Source organism: Phodopus roborovskii, unplaced genomic scaffold, assembly GCF_943737965.1.
Source record: "Phodopus roborovskii unplaced genomic scaffold, PHOROB, whole genome shotgun sequence".
Classification (NCBI taxonomy): Eukaryota; Metazoa; Chordata; class Mammalia; order Rodentia; family Cricetidae; genus Phodopus; species Phodopus roborovskii.
In genome coordinates, this window is record NW_026126547.1 from 15255223 (window position 1) to 15277592 (window position 22370).

Here is a 22370-nt window from a genome sequence, read left to right on the forward strand (position 1 = left end):
TGGTTCACAACCATCCGGAACTCCAGTTTCAGATCTGTAACCATTCCGACCTCTACAGGCACTGCATGCACATGGTGCATATACATAAGGCAAAGCAGGAGGCATGGAAGCTGAGGGCTCACACTTTGAACTGCAAGTACAAAGCAGAACACTCAAGCCTGTTCTCCCCAAGGAACATTAGAAGGCCATACCTTACAAGCCTATTTGAACAGTGACACTGACTAGGGGTTGGGTATTTGTATACTGGTAACTGTGGGGACATTTCATTGAATCCATGAGTGCCCATTTCCATAGAAATATCAAAGTATAATATATATGTTATTTAAAATAAAGAAGATAAAAAAGAAGCATATCATTACCCATGTTAGTCTTTCTCCAGGTAGTGACAATTAGGTTCCCTGTAGAGTATTATGGTCTAAGGGATGGCGCAGTGGTAGAGATCTTTAGAAACTGATTTCATGTTCAGATTCTTAGAAAGCCAGTGTGCAATGTGACACATTTTGCATATTCAAACGGTCTTCACTTTTTATTGCCACCACTATATTTCAGGCATAATATCTCACCATGTTTGTTGTAAAATCACCTTGACTCTACATTTTAACTACTTACCAGTCTTAATTTGTGTTCATTTTAGGGAGTGAGCTTTTAAAACTTAATAGCTACTTCCCTGGAATACTTTCACACCATTGAGTAAAGGCCTGACTTTAAGGTAAGCTACATTTTGCCCTGTATAGTCACAGAATCTAAGAAGTCTGGTCAGAGAGAAGGATCTTTGGATCGTGCAGAATTTAGTTTTTTCTTTCATTTTAAGTGATAGTTAAACAGATCAGATATATCTTTAGAAACTTAAGTGAAAACACTATTCTAACATATTGTAGATATGTTATCCATTACTTACATCTTTAAATAGGTAACTGGTTTGACAGTTTTGCAAGAGGACTCTCCTTAAAAAAAAGGCTTGCTAACTCCTGCTTATGTAAAATTTGATGTAGGATTTATAGCACAGCAGCTCACAATGGCAGTCTAATCCAACTGTTGTAGGCTCATCCAAAGTTACCCTGTCAGATTTAAAAGGATACTCTTAATTACTCATGTACAAGGCTAGAACAGCTAAAGCTGCAAAGATTGTGTGCTTACATTTAAATGGCTATTTCTTTCACTTTATTAAAGCTTTTTAGGACTGAGGAAAGTTTAAGGAATAAGGTGAAGATTACCATCCACGTAGTTTTAGTATTTTGCCATTTAGGCAACAGAAACATGTTTGAAAGTGATCACTTTCAAATGCAAAATTGGGCAGAAGAATCTCAGGTGGTGTTGGTGGTGGTACTCAGTAGGAGAGCATGTGTTAATAAGGTATCATAATTGTGTCTTTCCCTGATGGTTTTCTTATTTTACCTTTAAAAGCTTTTCCTTCAGTAAATCTCATAATTCTTATTTTTTCTGATAGCTGCTTTCTAGAAGATATAATTTGATAGAAAAAAAGGGGGTGACAAGGTTCAATTTTCCAATAAAAATTAATAAACATAAACTTAAGAAAATGGGCCAGGGAGACAGCTCAGCAAGTAAACACAATAGCTACACAAGCCTGACCACCTGAGTTCAACCCCAGAACCCATGTAAAAAGCTGAATGTTGTCATGAACCTATAATACCAGCAGGCCTGTAAAGAGAGGGGAGGCAGAAACAGAACAATCCAGAAACTAGCCTGGAGTGCACAGCACAGCAAGCAGAAATAACACCAGAGATCTTGCCTTGGCAAGGTGAAGGAAAACCTGCCCCCTGGAAGCTGCTCTCTGACCTCTACATTCCCACCATGGTACACAACACAGCACACACCTGCAAACACACACACACACACATACACACATTTCTAAGTGGCAGAAAATGTTAATGCTGCAGATTAAATGTAAAATTGGCTGGGTGGTGGCACACACCTTTAGACCCAGCACTCAGGAGGTAGAAACAGGAGGTTCTCTGAGTTCAAGGCCAGCCTGGACTACAGATTGAGTTCCAGGATAGCCAGGACTACACAGAGAAACACTGTCTCCAAAAAAACATAATAATTAAAAACCTTTGCATGGTAGTGAATAGCATAAATTTCAGGGAATTTCTTCCAGTATCAGAAAACTGTTTCAGCAGAAAATACTCTCTTGGACATTTTTGTTTTGTTTTTCAAATCAGGGTTTCCCTGTATTGTTTTTGAACCTGTCCTGGAACTCACTTTGTGGACCAGGCTGACCTTGAACTCGCAGAGATCCGCCTGCCTCCGCCTCTCAAGTGCTGAAATTAAAGGTGTGCACCACCAACACCCAGCTTATTAGCTTGGAATTTAAGAGGAACACAAAGCATGCATGAATCTTTATAAAGAAAACATTATGCTGAACAAAAAGAAACTGAGTGTGGCTGCAGATGTGACTCAGTGACAGAGCACTTGCGTGTTGTGTGTGCTTGGAGCCCTTTGTTTGATACACAGCACAACAAAAGGAAAGTGAGGAAGGAAGAGAAGGAAAGAAAGAAAAAGAAAATAATCCAGATCGAAAAAATAACAATTGGGGGTTGGGGATGAGAAGCTAATAAACTGGGGGTGGGGCACAGTTTTTTTTTTTCATTTTGTGTCTTTATTTATTGAGACAAGGTCTCTCTATGTAGCCCTGGCTGACCTGAAACACGCTGTAGATCAGGGTGCCCCTCAAACCCACAGAGATCTGCCTGCCTCTGCTTCCCAAGTGTTGGGGTTAAAGACGTGCACCACCATGCCTGGCCAAAGTTTTGTATTTTAATGAGGCCATAAAATCAGGGTTATTCACTCTTGTCAGAATTCATGTAATTCTACATTCAAAACTGTTCATTTCACTGTCCTGTGTAGTTACATTTCAGTACAAAAGTACAAAAGCAGTAATACGATGATGCCCATTTGTGCTCCATAGTCTTATGTTACTACAAGTGTGCAAATTTAGAATGCTGTCAGTGAACTGTGTACACACGCATGTCCTGTATACTAGTTTATTTTCTTCAAGCTACCCACTTACAGGGCTTCAGTCTGCATGTGGTTGGCAGTAAGTCACTATTCTGTCCGTTGAACGACTACGGATCCCACCCACCTCTGACTTATCCGTTGGGAGAAGCACGCTCAGCCAAAACAAGAGCTGAGGAAGGTGGGGTGATGGAGACTTCACAGGTGCTCGTGCATAGACAGGCGAACAAGGAAGGCCTGGTGGCGTGTGCGTTCTGTAGGTGTGCCGCATAATGCGGAAACTACTGGAACCTTATGTCGGGGACAGGGGCGTTAGCTGGGTAGAAGTGTTAGGTCGCAGGTGGCTGAGACTTCACCGTTGAGAGATCACCCGAAGAAGCCTAAAGCTGATCGGAAGGTTGGCGGGGTGAATTGGGAGGGTGTGGTCCCTGTGGGCTCTCTCCGCATTTCCAGTCCTGCACCTAGCTAGCCGCAGAACCCGAGGCAATCTACCTGCGTCACTCACTGGCTGTCGCTACAGGCGCTTCCGATGTCTGGCCTCTTACTGGTCAGCCGAAAGAAAAGAGGGCGGGATAACTAAGTATTCTCCTTCTGATTGGTTCTTGTCAATTAGAGATGGATCTCGCTCTCTGCCATGTTGGCTGGCGTGCTGCAAAGCCTGTCCTTTTCTAGAGCTGTCACACAACAGTCAGTGCTTTCCTGTTCCGCTGTGCCCCAATATGTTGATTCAGTTAGTAAAAACGCGCTCTTTCTGCTCAAAGCTGTATGCTGTGAGAAGTACCGGTTTCGGTGGTTAGACCGAAATAAAGCAAGAAACCAGAGAAAGGCTCAGTCCCTAGCCGGAGGGCTGGGTCTCATTCACGTGAATGATCTCGGCGCCGATGAGACTATCATTGAGCAACTCTCTTGAAAATTGTTTTATTTTGGCTTGCTGTGGTGGTCATTTGTGTAGCTTCAGATGGTTATGCTTCTAGAATGCCCCGTTAACCGCAGGCTGTGTCAGAAACCATTAGATTTTAGTTGTTGAGGGCTCGGATTTGTGACAATGAGAAAGGACATTGTGTGTTTTTTGGACCCTCGCACCTCCTGTAGCGTCCCTAGTAACCGAGCCCCTAGTAACCGCCCGCCCCAAACCAGGATCTGCGAGGTCCGGGGCGGCGCCAGCTCACCCGCCCCGAGCCGGCGCGGGCGCTCGGGCTCGAGGCGGGGCTATGGCTTTCTCACACCGGGCGGCCAGGCTTGCGGCCGCCAGTCTCCACCTGCCGGTGAATCCCACCACTGGAGCAAGGGTCGCCCAGTACGAACGCGAAGACACCTTAGAGTCCTTGGTGGCGACGGCGTTGGCGGCGGCCGTGGAGGAGGAACAGAAGACAGGGATGCGGCCGGCGCGGGCGTCGGTAATGTGGGAGCCGGGATTGGGCTGACGGCTGGTCCCGGTCCTCACCGGCGGGGACCGGTGGAAGCGAGGTGCCCTCTCCAGATCCTCCCTGCTCTCTCCCGACAAAAATTGCTGCAACACTTTCTTGGAGAGCGTTTTTATAGCTGTTTCTAGAGTCTGCAAAGAACATAACTTTACTTCCTATTCTCTAGCACGTTTGGGGAATAATTGTTTGAGACAGAGTCTTTCTATGCAGCCCTGACTGTCCAGTAATTGTCGATGTAGACCAGACTGGCCTCAAACTCACAGAGCTCTACTTATCTCTGCCTCTTGAGTGCTGGGTTTAAAGATGTGTGTCATGCCCAGCTTCTATGTCCAGAACTTTGAGTTTAAGCTGATACAAAGCCCCATGCACACAGGTTTCCCAGTAGTACTGGGACTAGATGAAGGCCTTGTTTTGTGTTTGCTAACTAGGCCAGTGTTTGTACTAACCGAGCCACGTCCTTGGCGTTTTTTGTTTTGTTTTGTTTTGTTTTGTTTTGTTTTATACAGGGCCTCATTTGGTCTAGGATGGTCTCAAACTTGCTATCTATGGCTGAGGATGACCTCAAACTCATGATCCTCCTGCCTCCATCTTCCAAATACTGGGATTAAAAGTAATAAGGCACCATTCCAGCCTGCACAAAGTGAAAAGCAAACATCTTGAGGTTATTTAGATTAAAGCAGACGGAGATGCTGAACATGAGAGAGGCTCAGAATCCTAGCACAGAAAGCTATCATTCAACATGAGCTGTAATAGGTTACAGAAGACAGAATATTTGATGGACAGAAGTATTTGGATCCTGGGTGATTTAGGACATGACTTTCTTATCTATAAAAGGACTATAATTGTCTCTGTTTTCACCTCATTCAGTTGTTGATAAGAACCAAAGGAGAGAGTGTAATTTCTAAAGAGTAATTTACATAAGTTAGTAGTAATCATAACAACTGCCAGTTTGAATAATTTACTTAGAAATTAATTTATACTTTGGCTTGCTGTGGCATAAAGGTCCATTCTTTGAATAGTTGTAGTTATATTTCAGAGTGCCCTGTTAACTAAAGATTTACTCACTTTGAGTTTCCAGGACCCAAGTAAAATCCTGGTGTGTTGGCATTTGTCTATAATCCCAGTGTTGGAAGGGAAAGAGACAGTTGCATCCCTGGAACTTGCTGAGAGCCCCCTCTCAAAAAGTGAGGTGTCACATACATACATACATACATACATACATACATACATACATACACACACACACACACACACACACACACAAAGACAGCTAGACTGAGAAACAGAGAGCTTCAACATTTGGTAGAGACATAATAGTCAAAAAGAGATTAAGGATCAGCCCCCATTGTAGGAGGACTACCATCAGGGTCAAGAGGATCCTACATTCACTGAGAAACAGTGGGTGACATGTCAGGTGCTATGTCAGATCCCTGAATATGAAGAATAGAGGACAGTGTGCCCCAGAGGGGAGTTCTGTAGGTGGGAAGATGAGTGAATGTTCCTCTGGTGGGTTCTGTTTTCCTAAAGAAATAATGGGTTATGAGATCAATTGGTGGGTAGGGATGGGAGCAGCCAGAGGAGCAAGGGAAAGGCAAGCATAGTTGGAACCGTTTTCCAAAGGAACACTAGGTACCACTAAACATTGCTCAGTGTCTAATTTGGTATTAGCATTCACAAAATGTCTGTTGTTTGGAAAGCTACATGTTAGTTATGGTGATAACCACTGAATATAGTCTCTTTTTCAAATGTGTAATGTTAGTGAGCACATTTAGAAGACTGAGTCAAGAACTGTGAGTTTGAGACCAGCCCAGACTACATGGAAAGTTCCAGACCAGCCTGGCAACTTTGCAAAACCTTGTCCCAAACAAACAAATCTCAAACATCAGCTGGGTGCAATGGCCCAAAGCTGTAATCTCAGTGCATGAGAAGCTGAGGTGTGCATATCTCACACAACATTATCGTAAAACTCCTTCCTACCGCCTTTTCTTTTTTGAGTCAGAGTCTCACTGTGAAGCCCTGGCTTGCCTAGAACTCATGGAGACAGGCTGGGCTTTGAAGAAATCTACCTACTGCTGCCTCCCAGGTGTCGAGATTAAAGTCATGTGTCACCATGCCTGGGCCCAAAAGCTCTCATGTAGGGCACTGACTTCAGTGTCACTATGTAGCTCAAGTTGACCTTGAACTCAGGGTCCTTCTGTCTCTGCCTTCTGAGCACTGGGATTGTAGACAGGTGCTACAAGGCTCATCATTGATAGGAAGAAAAATTAGGAAAAATTCCAGAACTTCAGATAAACTCTGTAGACCACAACCCAGGTAATTCCTTATGCTGCTGACCATGTGCCACCTCAGGTGTGTGGGGGGGGGGCTGGTTCATCCTTAAGTGGGTCAAGCTCATCTCTGGATTAGCGTCTAACCTAGTGGCCCTTACAGCGTGAAAAGCTTACCTATCAAGAAGGGGGGAGATAACCCAGTGTTGCATGTGCTGTCTGGCACACCACACAATCCTGGGGCAAAGGATGGAGGTGAAGCTAGAATCTGGAGTCGTTACCTAGCCACTCATCTGGTTTTGGGTTAAAAGTGAAACAACCAGGAGGGGTTATTTAAGTTTTGCTTGTGTTGACAGTGAGTAGGCATGCCAGACCTCGGTGTGAGTGTGAGTGAGTGGGTGTGAGTGTTGTGAGTGTGTGTGAGTGAGTGTGTGTGTGAGTGTATGAGTGTGTGTGTGAGTGAGTATGTGTGAGTGTGGGTTTGTGTGAGTGGGTGTATGTGTGAGTGTGTGGGTATGAGTGTGTGAGTGAGTGTGGGTGTGTGTTGTTAGTGTGTGAGTGAGTGTGGGTGTATGAGAGAGTGTATGTGTGTGTGAGTGTGTATGAGTGTGAGTGTGTCTGAGTGAGTGTGTGTGAGCGAGTGTGTCTGTGAGTGAGTGTGTGAGTGTGAGTGTGTGTCTGTGAGTGTGTGAGTGTGTCTTGAGTGAGTGTGTGTGAGTGAATGTGAGTGTGTGTCTGTGAGTGAGTGTGAGTGTGTGAGTGAGTGTGAGTGTGTGTATGTGAGAGTGTGAGTGTGTGTCTGAGTGAGTGTGTGTGTGAGTGTGTGAGTGTGGGTTTGTGTGAGTGGATGTATGTGTGAGTGAGTGTGGGTGTGTGTGGGTGTGAGTGGGTGTGGGTGTGAGTTGGTGTAAGTGGGTGTGGGTGTGGGGTTGAGTGGGTGAGTGGGTGTGAGTGGGTGAGTGGGTGTGGGTGTGTGTGGGTGTGGGTGTGGGTGTGAGTTGGTGTAAGTGGGTGTGGGGTTGAGTGGGTGAGTGGGTGTGAGTGGGTGAGTGGGTGTGTGTTGTGAGTGTGTGTATGTGTATGTGAGTGTGTGTATGTGAGTGAGTGTGTGAGTGTGTCTGTGAGTGTGTGAGTGGATGAGTGTGAGTGAGTGTGAGTGTGTGTCTGAGTGAGTGTGTGTGAGTGTGTATGAGTGAGTGAGTGTGTCTGTGAGAGTGTGTTTGTGAGTGTGTGTGTGTGAGTGAGTGTGAGTGCACCTCCTCAGGCCTGCCTCTGCTTCCCCCACTCTGTCTCCCTGTCACACACTTCTTCCAGGCCACAGTCACTGGCTGTCTTCAGTGTGGATGAGATAGAACCTTTTAGAGAGTCTCTGCGGGAGTGAATAAGCCCGTGAGTGTTCTGTCTGAAAGCTGCCCCCATTATCCTAAAGGACATATATTTATAACACACTGGCGGTTTCACAGCATGAGTTTTAGGTTATCATTTATGTTAGGAACATGGGCCTTTTCCTTCGTGCTCAGTAAGATCGGGTGGTCCTTCAGCAACCTGCACTTCTAGACACGGGTCAGTCTTCCATAAAGGAAACACTGCTATTTTCCTGCAGTAGAAACTTACATATTTTTTAACTTGTACATTCTTTCATTCTACAAATATTTACTGGACATCTGCTCTTGGCCAGGTACCTTCCTTGCATTTGTCCAAACCCTTCCCCAGCTATAGCAGGAATGGGTATACAAATCAGCCAGGATGGGACAGATGGTTAATGGGTAAATACTCCTAGAGAAATGAAGCAGGAAAGAGGACTCGGTGAGTTGGGAGAGTTGTCGTTTCAAAGGGGATAGTCAATGACACCTCTCTGGAGGTGGCATTTGAGTGGAGAGTGGGCAAGTATGCTCTGCAGACTTCTGGAGCATGAACACTGTGGGGGGTGGAGAAAATCCAGGGCCTTGGGGGAACTCTGCTATCGCCCCCTGCCCAGGTCCCATCTTTTATTTATGTGAGGCCATTGACTTGTGGGTCTGTGTAAGTGTATGCAGTGTGTATGCAGTGCCCATGGAAGCCAGAAGAGGGCGCTAGATCCCATAGTGCTGGAGTTATGAATTGTTGCGAGCCACCACCTGTATGCTGAGACCTGAACCCAGGTCCTCTGCAAAAGCAGCAAACCAATTCTCCTAAGCAACTTGTGTGACATACATTAAATAATAGTTCTTTGGCTCTATGAGTTGTTGATAACAAGTTTCTACATATCAGTTCTATCATATGAGTTCTATTGAAGAAAAATTATTTTCTTTCATTTGTTTTCTTGAAGTTATTCTACGTGGGACAACACCAGACTCTCAAATACTTAAAACAAAACCTGAGCCTAGATAGATGGCTCAGTGGTTAAGGCACTGGGTGCTCTTATGGGACTGGGATTTGGTTCCCAGCACCTGCATTGGGCAACTCACAACCACCTGTAACTCCAGCTTCAGGGGATTAAACATGCAGCTCCATGGGCACCTGCACTCACCCATGCACACATGTATGCACATAATTTTAAAAATATTAAATGTCTGCCTATCCATCCACCTATCCCCTCCTTTTCCATTGTGCTGGGAAGGAACCCACAGCTTGGTACATGCTCAGCAGACACCTGATATCCAAGGCACTTCTCCAATCTAAGGTGTGATTTGCAATGGACTCGTCTGAATTTTTCCATTGGAAAGGCTCAGTAGACTTCTTTTATGAAAACATATCATTATTGTTTGAGGAAGGGTCTCTTACTGGAATCTAGGGAATCACTGATAGAGTTCAGGTCCTGTCTGACTTACCCAGTGCCAGTGTCACCACATCTGGCTTTTTTATGGCTTCTATGTTTGCATGGTAAGCACTTGACCAACTAAGCTGATTCTGCAGCTCTAGAAAGTGGGGTTTTTATCTCTTTAGTTGAATCGGTTAAAAAGACTTGAACAATGGGTAAAAGGGACGAGAGAAGGTCCAGTCAGAGCCCACAGTCCTGACTTGTATGTGGAGTGTGTCCAGCATACAAGTGTGCAAGCAGTACTCCTCCACACTCTCCCCTGCCCACAGCAGTGGCCCTTCTCAAACTCTCTGCCCTGGGTTCCTCTCCCCTCCAAGGTCATCCCTGCCTGGGTCCTTGGAGAGCCACTGGGAACTGTGTCCCTGGCTGGACCTGCCCTTTCTCTACTGCATACCCTTGGAGCCCCGAGGCAGGGGTCCCTCGAGAGCTGGCGCTGGGGACAAAAGAGTAGCTTCTCTCTCCTAAAGCACATGACTCAGCAGAGTCTTCCTGTTGAGGTCTGTGTAGCGAGTCCCATTCTGTCTTCTGCAGGGTTAAGTGCTCTGACTTGAATGTTCAGTTTTCTAGGATCCTAAGCATTATAAAATGGATTGAAGTCAGGCTTGGTGGAACATTCCTTTTACCCCATGGATAGGGAGGCAGAGGCAGTCAGATCACTTTGAGGCCTGCCTGGGCTACAGAGCGGGACACCTGTAAGAACCAGCATTTGGATCAGCACCGATTAACTTGTTTACTTCATTTCAAATAGCATATAATGGGTTTCTCCTCCCATCAGGCTGGTGGTAAAAGCTTTCCGGGGGAAAATGAAGGTGTGACATTCAAGGACATTATGGACTTTTCTGCTATTCACCACTCTAATGAAGAGTATTTCAGGAAACTAAAAGAACTGAAGGCCGCCCATGCAGAAAGCATGGCAAAATTAGAGAAAATGTACCAGGACAAGCTAAATATAAAGGACATCTGGCCAGTGATTGTCAGGGAAGATTCTTCTAGTGTCTCTTCTTGGTAAGTTTGCATTCAGTGTCATCTGCGGACTGACCTAAGATAAATACTTAGAAATACTTACACTAAGTATGGAACAAAATATCCTGGAGTATTTGGTTCTAAATATCAGGTCCTCAGCAACATAGTGAGAGCCTAGACATGTTAGACAACATGTATTCAGGGTTTGATCCCCAGCATTGTATTTTTTTTTTTTTTATTTTATTTTTGGTTTTTGTGACAGGGTTTCTCTGTATTGCTTTGGGACCTGTCCTGGAACTTGCTCTGTAGACCAGGCTGGCCTCGAACTCACAGAGTGCCTCCTGAGTGCTGGGATTAAAGGCATGTGCCACCAAAGCCCAGCTCAGAATTGAACCCTGAACTTTAAAGTATGACATTTTTATTGAAACTCTTTTCCTGCTTCCCACCATCAACTGAGCATGATCAGAAACAGCTGCCCTTGTTTCTGAGACACTGGAGTGTCATGTCATACTGGCATCTCTTTGGGTATCAGGTCTGAGACAGGCCTGGCACACAGAAGATGCACAAACTAGGTCCTTCCTAATATTAATGATATATCGAGGTGGGATTTTACTCAAAATATTGAATGGCTTATCAGTTTATTAAGTTACCTCTTGCTTTGAGGGTCATTTGGTAGCCATCTGTTTGCCTGTTTGTTTTATTGCAATGTAATTTAATGTGTTTCTACTGCATGTATGTCGACACCACGTGTGTGCCCGAGGCCCATGTAGAATTGTGAGCTGATATGTGGGTGCTGGGAAATGAACCCGGCTCCTTTAGAAGTGCTCTTAACTGCTGAGCCGTCTCTCTCGCTCCTTCATCTGTGTTTTCCTGCTTTACTTAAGTTTACAGATATGTATCAAAGTATTTAGACCAGACCGCTTTGCCTATGCATTCTTTCTTCTGTTTTTGAAACATGATCTTGTACTGTATGTAGTCAAGGGTGGGGCTTAGAACTTACCATATTCCAGTATGACCTCAACTCTGGGCAGTCCTCCTGCCTCAGCTTCACAAGCACTGAGGTTACAAGCATGAGCCAGCATGCCCATTGTTTTCTCTCTCTCCTTTTGAGACAGGGTTTCATATATCCCAGATTGGCCTCAAACTTGCAGTATGGCCAAGAATAACCTTGAACTCCTACCCACCTCCACCTCCCAGATGCTGGAATTTCTATTGAACGAAGCCATGCTTGTTTGAGCTGGGCCTTTTGTTGTTGTTTGAGATAAAGTCTCTCCATGTACCCCTGGCTGTCCTGGAACTCACTCTGTAGACCAGGCTGGCCTCAAACTCAGAGATCCATCTGCCTCTGCCTCCCTCTGCCTACACCGCCGCCATGCCCAACCAGGTGGGCCTTCTTAAATAATGAAAATTAAAGTTTAATTTTTAAAATAGGTTAACTTGAGCTCATTTAAGATACAAGTTTTTGGTTCCTGTTTTTTGTTTTGGTTTTGGGTTTGGGTTTAGGTTTGGGTTTGGTTTTTAGAAACAAGGTTCCTCTGTGGCTTTGGAGGCTGTCCTGGAACTAGCTCTGTAGACCAGGCTGGTCTCGAATTCACAGAGATCCTCCTGCCTCTGCCTCCCCAGTGCTGGAATTAACCACCACCCAGCTAGTTCCTGTTTTTTGTTTTTTTTTTTTTTTTTTTTAATGAATCTAGTTTCAAGGCTTATGTCTACTGTGAACTTGCTCTTTTGAAATTGTAAGCTGATCCTTTATCTAATCCAGTTGGTCAGCTATCTGTACATCTCCTGTGTGCCCAGCCTGTCTGAGATCTGACACCCGAAGAGGCCTCAGAAACAGGAGCAGCTTCTCATGCTCAGTTGCTGGTGGGAGGCAAGAAAGCATTTTCAACAAGAGCACCATACTGAAGTTCAATTTTGTCTCCAAACGATGCTGGGGATCAAATCCTGAGTGCACATTAGACGGCTCTCACTGTGTTGCTGAGGCTGGTCTTGAACTCCATATCCTTCCAGTCTTGGCCTCCAATAGCAAGCACTTGCATGCCCAACTAAGTTCAGGCTTGGTGGAGGAATAAGAGTAGCAGATACGGGAAGCAAGGAGTAACCTTCAGGACAGCAGCAACTGTGTGTACCAGGCATGGAGGGGAAAGAAGACAGTGTGAGAGAACTCAGAACGGTGGCTCGGGGAGGCAGAGGTGACGGCGGGACGGGCAGGCCACTCCTGATTGACTGGTAGTCCAGACTTAGAGCAAAGAGCAGTGCCTCAGGAAGGAGCCACTTGGCCAGACGCATTAAAGATGGTGGCTCTGGGAAGCACAGAGGGAATGAGCAGAAATGAGATGTGAGGTACGGCTGACATCTCGGGTCCCTTCTCTGCAAAGTGACAGAGTTGATTACATAATTCCTGGTCCTCTCAGCTCTACTCTAAATAAAAATGATGATTTCCATGATCCTTATACAGCCACTTTCTTCTAACTGGTTATACGTTTATCGTAGAAAATTATAATTACTAAATTCTACTATTTGGCCATATAAAATTGAAAGTGTGCCCTAATTCTTCTTCTTCCTTAGTTCTACATCAGAAAAGAACTGCCCTCCCCCTGTCTTGTTAGTGACACCATATGCAGAGGCTGACACAGGTCAGTCGTCCTCCCTGTCCACTACTTCAGATGAGGAGCTGCCCAGCCTGGAGAGAGACGCCACAGGGGAAAGCAGAACGGCAGCCTATGCCAAGGAGCTCATCAACAACATGTGGACTGACTTTTCTGTAGAAGATTATATTCAGTACGACTCCGACATCCAAACACCTAAGAAAACAAAGAAGAAACCCAAAGCCTGGGTGCCCACAGTGACAGTGCCTGTGCCCTTCCAGATGACAGTTCGAGAGCAGAAGAGGAAAGAGGCGGCCTTGAAAGCAAGGTCAGATCTCCAGAGCCGACTGCCCAAGAGGGATGGTGATGAAGATGCAGAGTGTAAGAAGAAATTCCGAGCCAATCCTGTCCCCTCCTGTGTGCTCCAGCCCCTTTATGAGGATCTGGTCAGGCAGAATGAAGAGCGGAGGAGGACTGCCAGGGAGAGAAACAAAGCCGCACTCCTGGCCTCCCAGAAGCCATTTAAGTTCATTGCCAGGGAGGAGCAGAAGCAAGCAATCCGTGAAAAGCAGTTGAGAGACCTCTTTAAGTCCAAAAGGAAGACGAAGCGGTTTAAAGCCAGACCTGTGCCTCGTTCACTTTACAGGTCAGCTGCAAATGACAAGTCAAAAGAAGATGAGTTCTATAGGGACATCAGGACGCAGTTAAGGGCCCGAGACCTGCTGCCGAATTCATCCTGGCCCTGTCGGCCAGCTTGCAGACATTTCAGGGGCTCCGGAAGTCCTGGAAAGCCGAGGGGTAGATACAGGTGCAGGTGCCTGAGTCCTGATGATGGAGACTTTGCTGAGAAACGATGGAAGGAACCCTTCTCAGAACACAGCTTTCAGAAAGGCTCACCACTTTGTAAACAGCGTGGTCTTCATGAATCCCCGTGTGACTCTGCTAAAAGACAGAAAGTCTTGGCAGACATTAGAGCAGATGAAAAAAATCTAAATGAAACATGCTGGCCTTACCCTTCTCCGAGGTGTAAGTCACCGGGAAGAAGTACGTGCACAAAGCCCAGGCCTTGCCCGTGCAGCCCTCCAATGCCCACCCTGTCTTCCCAAGGGCGGGAACAAGCCATCAGGTAAGGCCCTGGGAAGTGTGCTGTCGGATATATGGTCCCTGTGCTGGTATATCCCTGTGGGTTTTAGTTTGGTAAATCTGAAATTGCTGGCTTCTCTGTAAGTTATTATACCATATGGTGGAGAATCATTTGCTAGGAATGCTCTCCTAAAAAACAAACTTGTCTATCCCTGGGCATAGACAAGTTTACACCATCAGTGTCACTTGGGTTTCCAATTGCACGAGTCAGAGTTTGATCAAAAGGTTACCTCTTTTTTCAGCCTCTGAGTTATCCCAGGTTAAATCTTTGCTGGACAACTTTCTCCTTGGCTTAAAAGGAATTAAGCCTTAGTTTATTGCCCTCAGGAAATCGCTTGAAGAAAAGAAAATGTTGGAAGAAGAGAGAAATCGGATCCTAACTAAACAGAAGCAAAGAATGAAAGAATTGCAGAAACTCGTGGCAACCCGGGTTAAGGCTTATGACTCAGATCAGGGCTTAGCCCAGATGTCTAAATCCAGAGTAAACCATCGCAGGTATCTGGGAAGAGTCCTCAAATGCCGACTTTGGCTTCCAAACTCGATTCTTTCCTTTCCCCTTCCGTCCCCTTCCTATTCCCCTCCCCTCCCCTCCCCTTCCCTTCTCTATCTTTTCCTATCTTTCCTTTTCTTCTTTTTAGCCAGTGAATATTTAGATATAAAAATGGTGCACATCTTAATTTATGGATTTAAACAATCTTTAAACAAACTCAACTTTTCATACACATATGTGCACATACTCACCTCCAGAACAAAAGTCACAAGACTGTGTGGGACAGAAACATTTTCTGTTATGGCCATAGTTAATAGCTATGCTTTAAATACCAGCATAAAACCTTTTTATTTATATGTGTGCACTCTTATATATTACATAAATGTTTGGCATATATACATACATATATTCACATATGTATATGGCGCCGGGAATATGTGGGTCGAACCCAGGACCTCATCCATGCCAACAAAGCACACTCTATAACCAAGCTACCCTTATTTGCATTACTTGTGATTGTACAATACATCATTGAAAAAAGTCTCTAGCACTGAGCTACAGCTCAGCCAAGAATATTTTTTCACTTAAATAAGTGACTTGAGAGAGTGCATTGTGGGTACACACTGTACCTTGTGACTATTTCCCTGTGACAACTAACAGCAGCTGCAGAATACTAGAATTCCCTCGAGCAGAGTTGAAAACCACTAATGTTGCAAACATTGCACATGCAAATGATCACGTTTAAGCAAGAAAACCTCTCCTCCAAAGCTGGGTAAGTAATATGATTTAACCTTTCATCTGATTTATAAGAACCAAATACATATATTTGCTTTACTGTATAGCATTAGCCCACTGATAGAGCTTACTTTGATGAATAACTGTGCACTCTGAATTTCTGATGTGTCTGCTGAAGTAAATGTCCTAATGTAGCTTCCATAGCTGACCTTGTAAAACGCCATTCCCTCTCTCTGATTGTAGAAGGAGTGAAAAGGAAAGGATGGAGGAGTATCGGCGAGACCTGGAAAAGCGAGAAGCCAGGCTGCAGCAGAGGCCCTTGCTGTTTCAGAGAGTCGCCCAGGTTGTGTTTGTGGGGATGTAGACCCATCCCCAGCTTTCTGTTGCTCAGCGCCTCTGGCTTCCAAGCTTGAGCCTCATGTCTCTCACATGTCCTGCTGTTGCTGAGACACTGTTTCCAAGGCAGCTTCATCCAATCCACTGATGAGGCTCAATAAAAAAAACTTCCGTTAACCCATTGTGCCTCAAGACATTCCTGCCACAGTCTGCTTTTAGTGCCCGGCCTTTTTGTTTGTTTGTTTTGTTTTGTTTTGTTTTTTTGAGACAGGGTTTCTCTGTGTAGATCTCACTCTGTAGACCAGGCTGGCCTTGAACTCACTAAGACCCATCTGCCTCTGCTTCCCATTGGGATTAAAGGTGTGCGTTATCTTTTTAATCAGCCTGGTTCTGCTATTCTGGTGAGGCTTCAAGATGTGGTTGAAAGATCGTTGATGAATTAATTCATGTGCTTTGAGACTAGTGTCTTCAATTTAGTGAGACCCTGTCTCTTAAAAACATTTTACATTTGATGTTTATTTAAATTATTTTATTTCATGGCTGTGAGTGTTTTGCCTGCATGCATGTCTGTGCTCCATGTGTTTGCATTGCCTGCAGAGACCAATGGGCTCTGGATCCCCTGGAAGTTATGAGCGCTGGGAACTGAACCTAGGCCCTCTGTAAGTGCTCTTAGCCACTGAGCCGTCTCTCCAGGCCTAACAGCATTAAATACCAAAAATCAGATCTTTCTGCTTTCCCATTCTGTCAAAATGGGTGCCAGTTAGTACATCTTGACAACTGTGCAGTTGTCTGTTCCCATGGATCCCATTGTTATTTTCAGGGGAGGTCTCAGTTAACTTCCCCAAAATTACCTGGAAGAGGAGGCAACCGTATAACTCAAGTCCAAAGAAGGGAACTAGTCATGTTTGTAGTTAGTAAATGGCAAACTAGGGTCAGAACCTGGGTCGATCTACTTCCCTTAACCCTTCCTCCCAGGGGATGAGCTTCCAGCCCACAGCACAGTGGTGAAATTCCCTGTGCTTCTTGCTAGCCTTTATTTGGGAGCCTTGGTCCTATGTATCTTAGGCCTCAAACTCCTGCAAAGCCAAGGTGAACTGGAATTTCTGACTCCTGCCTCTACTTCCCAAGTGCTGGATTTACAAGTGTGCCACCACAACTGATTTTATGTGGGATCAAACTCAGAGCTTCATGACTGCAGGGCAAATAATCCCCCATCCCCTTACCCTCTTCATCCCCAGCCCTCCTCTTAGCCTCTTTAGCCATCTCTGGCTTCATTCTCCTGTTTTGTTTCCTTTGCCCTTGGCCCTGCCAGACTGGTAGATACCACACTCTCTGGCTTTGGTTTTGTAAAACAGAGATTCTCTGTGTAGACCTGGCTGTCCTGGAACTCACTCTGTAGGCCAGGCTGGCCTCGAACTCACAGAGATTCCACCTGCCTCTGCCTCCCAAGTGCTGGGATTAAAGGTGTTCATCACCACCCAGATCTAAATCCTTATATGCCATGGCATCAGACCATCAAAGATAAAATCATCAATACTGTTATCTTTACTTTGTGTGTGTGTGTGTTGGGGGTGGGGGGGATATTTATAGCAAGATCCTGTCCAAAAAAAAAAAAAAAAGGCAGAGTTGCCACAAGTTGAAAGTCAGTCTTATTTTGAGGCAGGTCTCATGTAGCCTCAGACTCATTATGAAGGCAAGGACAACCTTGGATCTCTGTTCCACTGCCTTCTGGATTGCAGATTGTATTACCACTCCTGGTTTACATGGTGCTAGGATTGAATCCCGGAGTCTGTGAGGACTAGACTAGCACTGTCCCAATAGGTGTGCCTAACCCAGGGCATGCTCAGTGCATCAGAGTTGTCTCTACTTCCTTTACTCGCTTGAACTGTCTCTGGGGCAGTTCTCATTTCATGCTTGGTTTTCAGTTCACCATGACTTGTTGGTATTCTACAGCTTCTGGGAACATTTACTCTTACGAGTGTGTGTGTGTGTGTGTGTGCGTGTGTGTGTGTGTATGTGTGTGCGTGTGTGCATGTACACCAGAGGTCAATATTAGGTATCTTCCTCAGTCAGTCTTCCTTTGAATTTCAGGGCAAAGGCTTTTAGTGAACCTAGAGTTTGTGGATTTGGTTAGTCTAATATAGTGGTGCATTCCTTTAATCCTAGCATTTGGGGGTTGGGCACAGAGGCAAGTGAATCTCTGTGAGTTTGAGGCTAGCCTGGTCTACATAGGACCAGGACAGCCAGTACTACACAGTGAGACTCTGTCTCACTTGCATTGTTTAAAAACTATTGTCGGCTGGGCAGTGGTGGCACACGCCTTTAATCCCAGCACTTGGGAGGCAGAGGCAGGGGAAGCTCTGTGAGTTCGAGGCCAACCTGGTCTACAGAGCTAGTTCCAGGACAGGCTCCAAAACAATACAGAGAAACCCTGACTTGAAAAACAAACAAACAGACAAACAAACAAACAAAAAACAACTGTTGTCATCAACAGTGGTGAAATCAGCAGAAATTTGAAGTTGTGTGCCTTTTTCAGTCCCCCGGGGCTTCTGGGAAGGCATCTTTGCTGTTTTGGCTTCTCCTGCAGAACCCTAGATTGAGCAACTGTGGTTTCCTGTTTTCTTGGGTGTTGATGGGCACTGTCACTTTGCATATGGGGTGCCTTTGGTCCCCGGAACTGCGCTGTTCCTCATAAACCTTGCTTTAGGTGGAGGTGCAGAGGGAATTCCTGGCCCCAGATCTCCTTCCCATAAGATCCACTCAGAATCCACTCAGAAGAGCTAAGACTGAGCTCAGGCCAACACTCTGAGCACATTGTCACCATGTAGCTACTTGAAGTCTGTTAGCTAGGGCTGACTTTCAACTTGTGACAACTGTGCCTTGTGTTTTCCACACGGTATCTTGCTGTGTGGCCCTTCCGCTTGGTGGCCAGGCCGTCTGCTTCACCTGCCTTGGGCTGGGATTGAAGCTTTTTTTCTTTTTTTTTTAAGGTTTGGGTTTTTTGTTCTGTGGTTTGGTTTTTCTTGGTGCTAGGGAATGAACCCAGAGCCTCAAGCATGCCTAAGCATGCCTGTATAAACACCCCTCTACTGGTGATCTGCATCCTAGCCCTCAATTAGCTGCAACTGTGAAAGGGTCAGTGAAATTCCTGTGGACCTCCAAGAAGTGACATCCAAGATATTTGAACTCACTTCTAAATATCTCCTTTTTCTTCCATCAAGTAAAGATAGCAGTGTGGATGATTTTATCTTTGATGGCCTAAAGTCCCTGGCACATAAAGACAGAACTGCACTGGGTACACAAAAGAGCCATCCAGCCACTGCCACGTGTTCCTGCATCTGAGGTGAAGCAGACACGTGCCCTTTGTTTGTTTTTTAGACAGGTCTTGCTGTATATCCCTGCCGTCTGGTCTGGAACTCATGTAAGCCAGGCCAGCTGTGAAAGTGTATCCCAGCCTCTGCCTCCTACGCCCTGGGTCTGCATCACAGGAGACTAATTATTCTCTTTCCTTATCGATCTTTCCTGGGGTGTCTTAATGCATTCTGAAAAGGTGACCACAGTATGACAAGTCATTGCAGATCAGCCTCCTCTGGAGTCATCGCCTCTAACTTGGGATCAGTTGCTTTGTTTCTAGTTTTTCCTGTTTCTGGACTTACAGTGAATATCCAGTCTACTAGATGTATGCTTTTGTGTTCTTCTGAGGGTCCCTTTTGCTCACTGTCACATTTGTAAATTATCTGCCATTTTCATTGATTCATTTTTCTGTTTGTGACTGTAGTATAGCTTACTCACCTGTCCAAATATTGCCAGGCTTTGGGCTGTTCACGGTGCTCAGTTACTACAGACAATACTGCCTTGAGCGTTCTTGTACCTATCCGCTCTTGGTTCATGCCAAAAGATGTCAGTCATAGAAGAAGCATATTTCTGTCGCTGAGACTGTCATCGTAGTTTCCACTGGTGCTTTTAAATCCGTACATCTTAATAGAAACCTAACAGTGTTTGTGCTCATCTAAAGAGGTTTGTGTCTCCTGTAGAGAAATGCAAGGATGGCAGCAGAAAAGCGCTATTCTAACACGCTAAAAGCACTAGGACTGTCTGAGGAGTTTGTTTCAGAGAAAGGCCGAGGTGGGAAGGCGCCTGCGAGCTTCGCCACACAAGAGCTGAGAAGCCCCACGTCATCGGATAAAGAAAGGTATCGCACTGCAGGGAAGCACGCTGTACACTTTCCTACTGTTTTAAAATCGTTTACTTGAGGAAGTGCATTCTAGTATTTTATCATGTTTGACACACTATAAATATCACAGTGATAAAATATTTTGTCCTGACAGCAAGCTTATATTTCTTGTATATGTGTATTTCTTGTATATATATGTATGTATATATGTGTGTATATACGTGTGTGTGTGTGTATAGAGGGAGGGCTGCTTAAGATTAAAATATGAGGACTCACCAGTCGGTGGTGGACACCTTTAATCTCAGCACTGGGGAGGCAGAGGCAGGTGGATCTCTGTAAGTTCAAGGCCAGCATTGTCTACAGAGTGACTTCCAGGTCAGCCAGGGCTACACAAAGAAAGCCTGTCTCCAGAAACCAAAGAAAGAAAGAAAGAAAAGGAGTCAAGTTTCAAGATAAACTGGTTGTCAGGGAATATTTAATTCCCCATGGTTCCATAGTTCTGGTCGCTGTGGGGGCTTGTGGACTGGAAGGGCACCAGCTACATGGTGGCTTGGTCACGTATTTCTCATTGACAGATTGGTTACATTTCTTTCTTTAGCTCTTATGAAGAAGAAGGAGAGAATGAAAAAGAAAACTATTTTATTGATGCCAATAGCCAGGATTCTTGCAAGGAAAATGCTGAAGAGATTAAAGAAGGTAGAGAAGAAAATTCTGAAGAATGAACCTGAATCACAAGCTTTCCTCTCTCCGAGCCTTTCTGTGCGAAGCCGCAGGACCTCAGCCCTGCACTGTGGTGACAGGATCATGTGTGGGGACAACTCTCACACATGCAGGGCTGTGTTTTCAAAGTGTTTGGGGGTTGGAGAACCACAGCTGTCATAAATGGGTTAGTTCTGGAAGTGTACGTTTATGTTTGGTAGGGACAAAGAGTTTGGTATGGAGAGAACTATTAGCTTTTGAAGATCTATTTTGAAATTTACTAAGTATTTTCAATTTTTTCTCTGAACCATTTTTTAAAATAAGTAATATATGGAAAAAATAGGTACTTAGAAATTTACAGTAATTTTTGCATTTAAAATTTACTGCTAAATTACCTATACTGTGGCTTTTTTTTTTTTTTAACCATTTTTTTTTTCGTGGAGATTAAATCCAGGGCTCACACACATACTTACAAGAATTCTACCATTGAGCTATACCTCTAGTCCCCCAAATTGTTTTTGATAGGTAAAGTGTTAAAATAATTTATACTACTCAAAAAATCCTGTGTATTATTGCTTATAGAGTAATTATGGCATTTGTGCGTGGTAATCTTTTTGCTTGTTTGTGTTTTTGAGGCAAGGTTTCTCTATGTATCCCTGGCTGTCCTGGAACTCAAGAGATCCACTTGCCTCTGCCTCCTGAGAGATGGGATTAAAGGTGTGCATGGCAAACTGCTTATCGTGTGTGGTAATCTTAATTCAGAGATACAAGTCTCTGATCTAAACATGCTGAAATTGTGATCCTAGCATGCCAAAGGAAAATCCTAAAAGTAATTCAAATTTAATCTTTATTGCTCTTATTTGTACCTAACTTTGTAGGCATTGTTAAAAACTTACTGTCTCTATTAAGATATAATGTGATTTTTTTTTGTTTATTTGTTTTTTGTTTTGGTTTCTTTGAGACAGGGTTTCTCTGTCTTTGGAAGCTGTTCTGGAATTGGTTCTTGTAGACCAGCGGTCTGGGCTCAAACTCACAGAGATCCACCTGCCTCTGCCTCCTGAGTGCTGGGATTAAAGGTGGGTGCCACCAATGCCCGGCTGATTTAATGTTCTCTTTACACTCTGTTACAAACTTACTGTCTCTTTTAAGATTTAGTTTAATCTTGAAAATTCTAACTAATGTTTAAGGTGCTACAGGGTAAGACATTGCCTGTCTAACAATTAGCTTTACAAAGGACTAATAATAAAGGCGGGTGACAGCATCTCCCAGCCGCTTCTTTATGCTTCATAAGGTGTGTTCTCAGCTGGGGTTCATGTTAAATTACTTGCCACTCTTATTAGATTGCTACATCCTTTAGAGGTGGCATCATTTGAAAAGGGTCGAATTTGTATTCCATCAGCTGTTAATGCAGGGTTGTACATATGGCAGACAGCTTAATGCAGATTTGAATGAGTGGATGAATGGCTTTCAATTATAATTACAGGTACTTCACACTGAGTACAAATGGATTTAGAAACATGGAGGACTTGTAAAACAATCCACAAATTGTCATATTTAGAATGTTACTTCCACTCTCTTCTCAATTTCAGACTTTAAAGAGTTCAGAACCAGTCTTCAGTTTTCTTATCTGATAAAATTGGGGTAGTGCGTCTTTGGTGTGGAAATCTGTTACAGCCTATTCCTGGTGCTGGAATGAAACCAGGGCCACGGACCTGCTAAACATGTGTTGTACCACTAAGCCCCACCCCGGCCTCTCTGTTGCTTTCTTTTGTTTTACT

At 44.6% G+C, this 22370-nt stretch overlaps 1 protein-coding gene across 2 annotated transcripts; it reads left to right on the plus strand.

The window, feature by feature from the left end:
• The first annotated feature begins 4184 nt into the window (after positions 1–4184).
• Fam161a (FAM161 centrosomal protein A) lies at positions 4185–21197 on the plus strand. 2 transcript variants are annotated; one of them, XM_051200636.1, is made up of 7 exons: positions 4185–4370; positions 10240–10469; positions 12996–14141; positions 14486–14653; positions 15627–15726; positions 19754–19911; positions 20492–21197. In XM_051200636.1, exons 1-7 carry the CDS (start codon positions 4185–4187, stop codon positions 20613–20615), a joined length of 2112 nt encoding a protein of 703 aa, XP_051056593.1. In that variant the 3' UTR covers positions 20616–21197. The 2 variants fall into 2 exon arrangements, with proteins under 2 accessions (XP_051056593.1, XP_051056594.1); XM_051200637.1 differs by lacking the exon at positions 14486–14653.
• The last annotated feature ends 1173 nt before the right edge of the window (positions 21198–22370 follow it).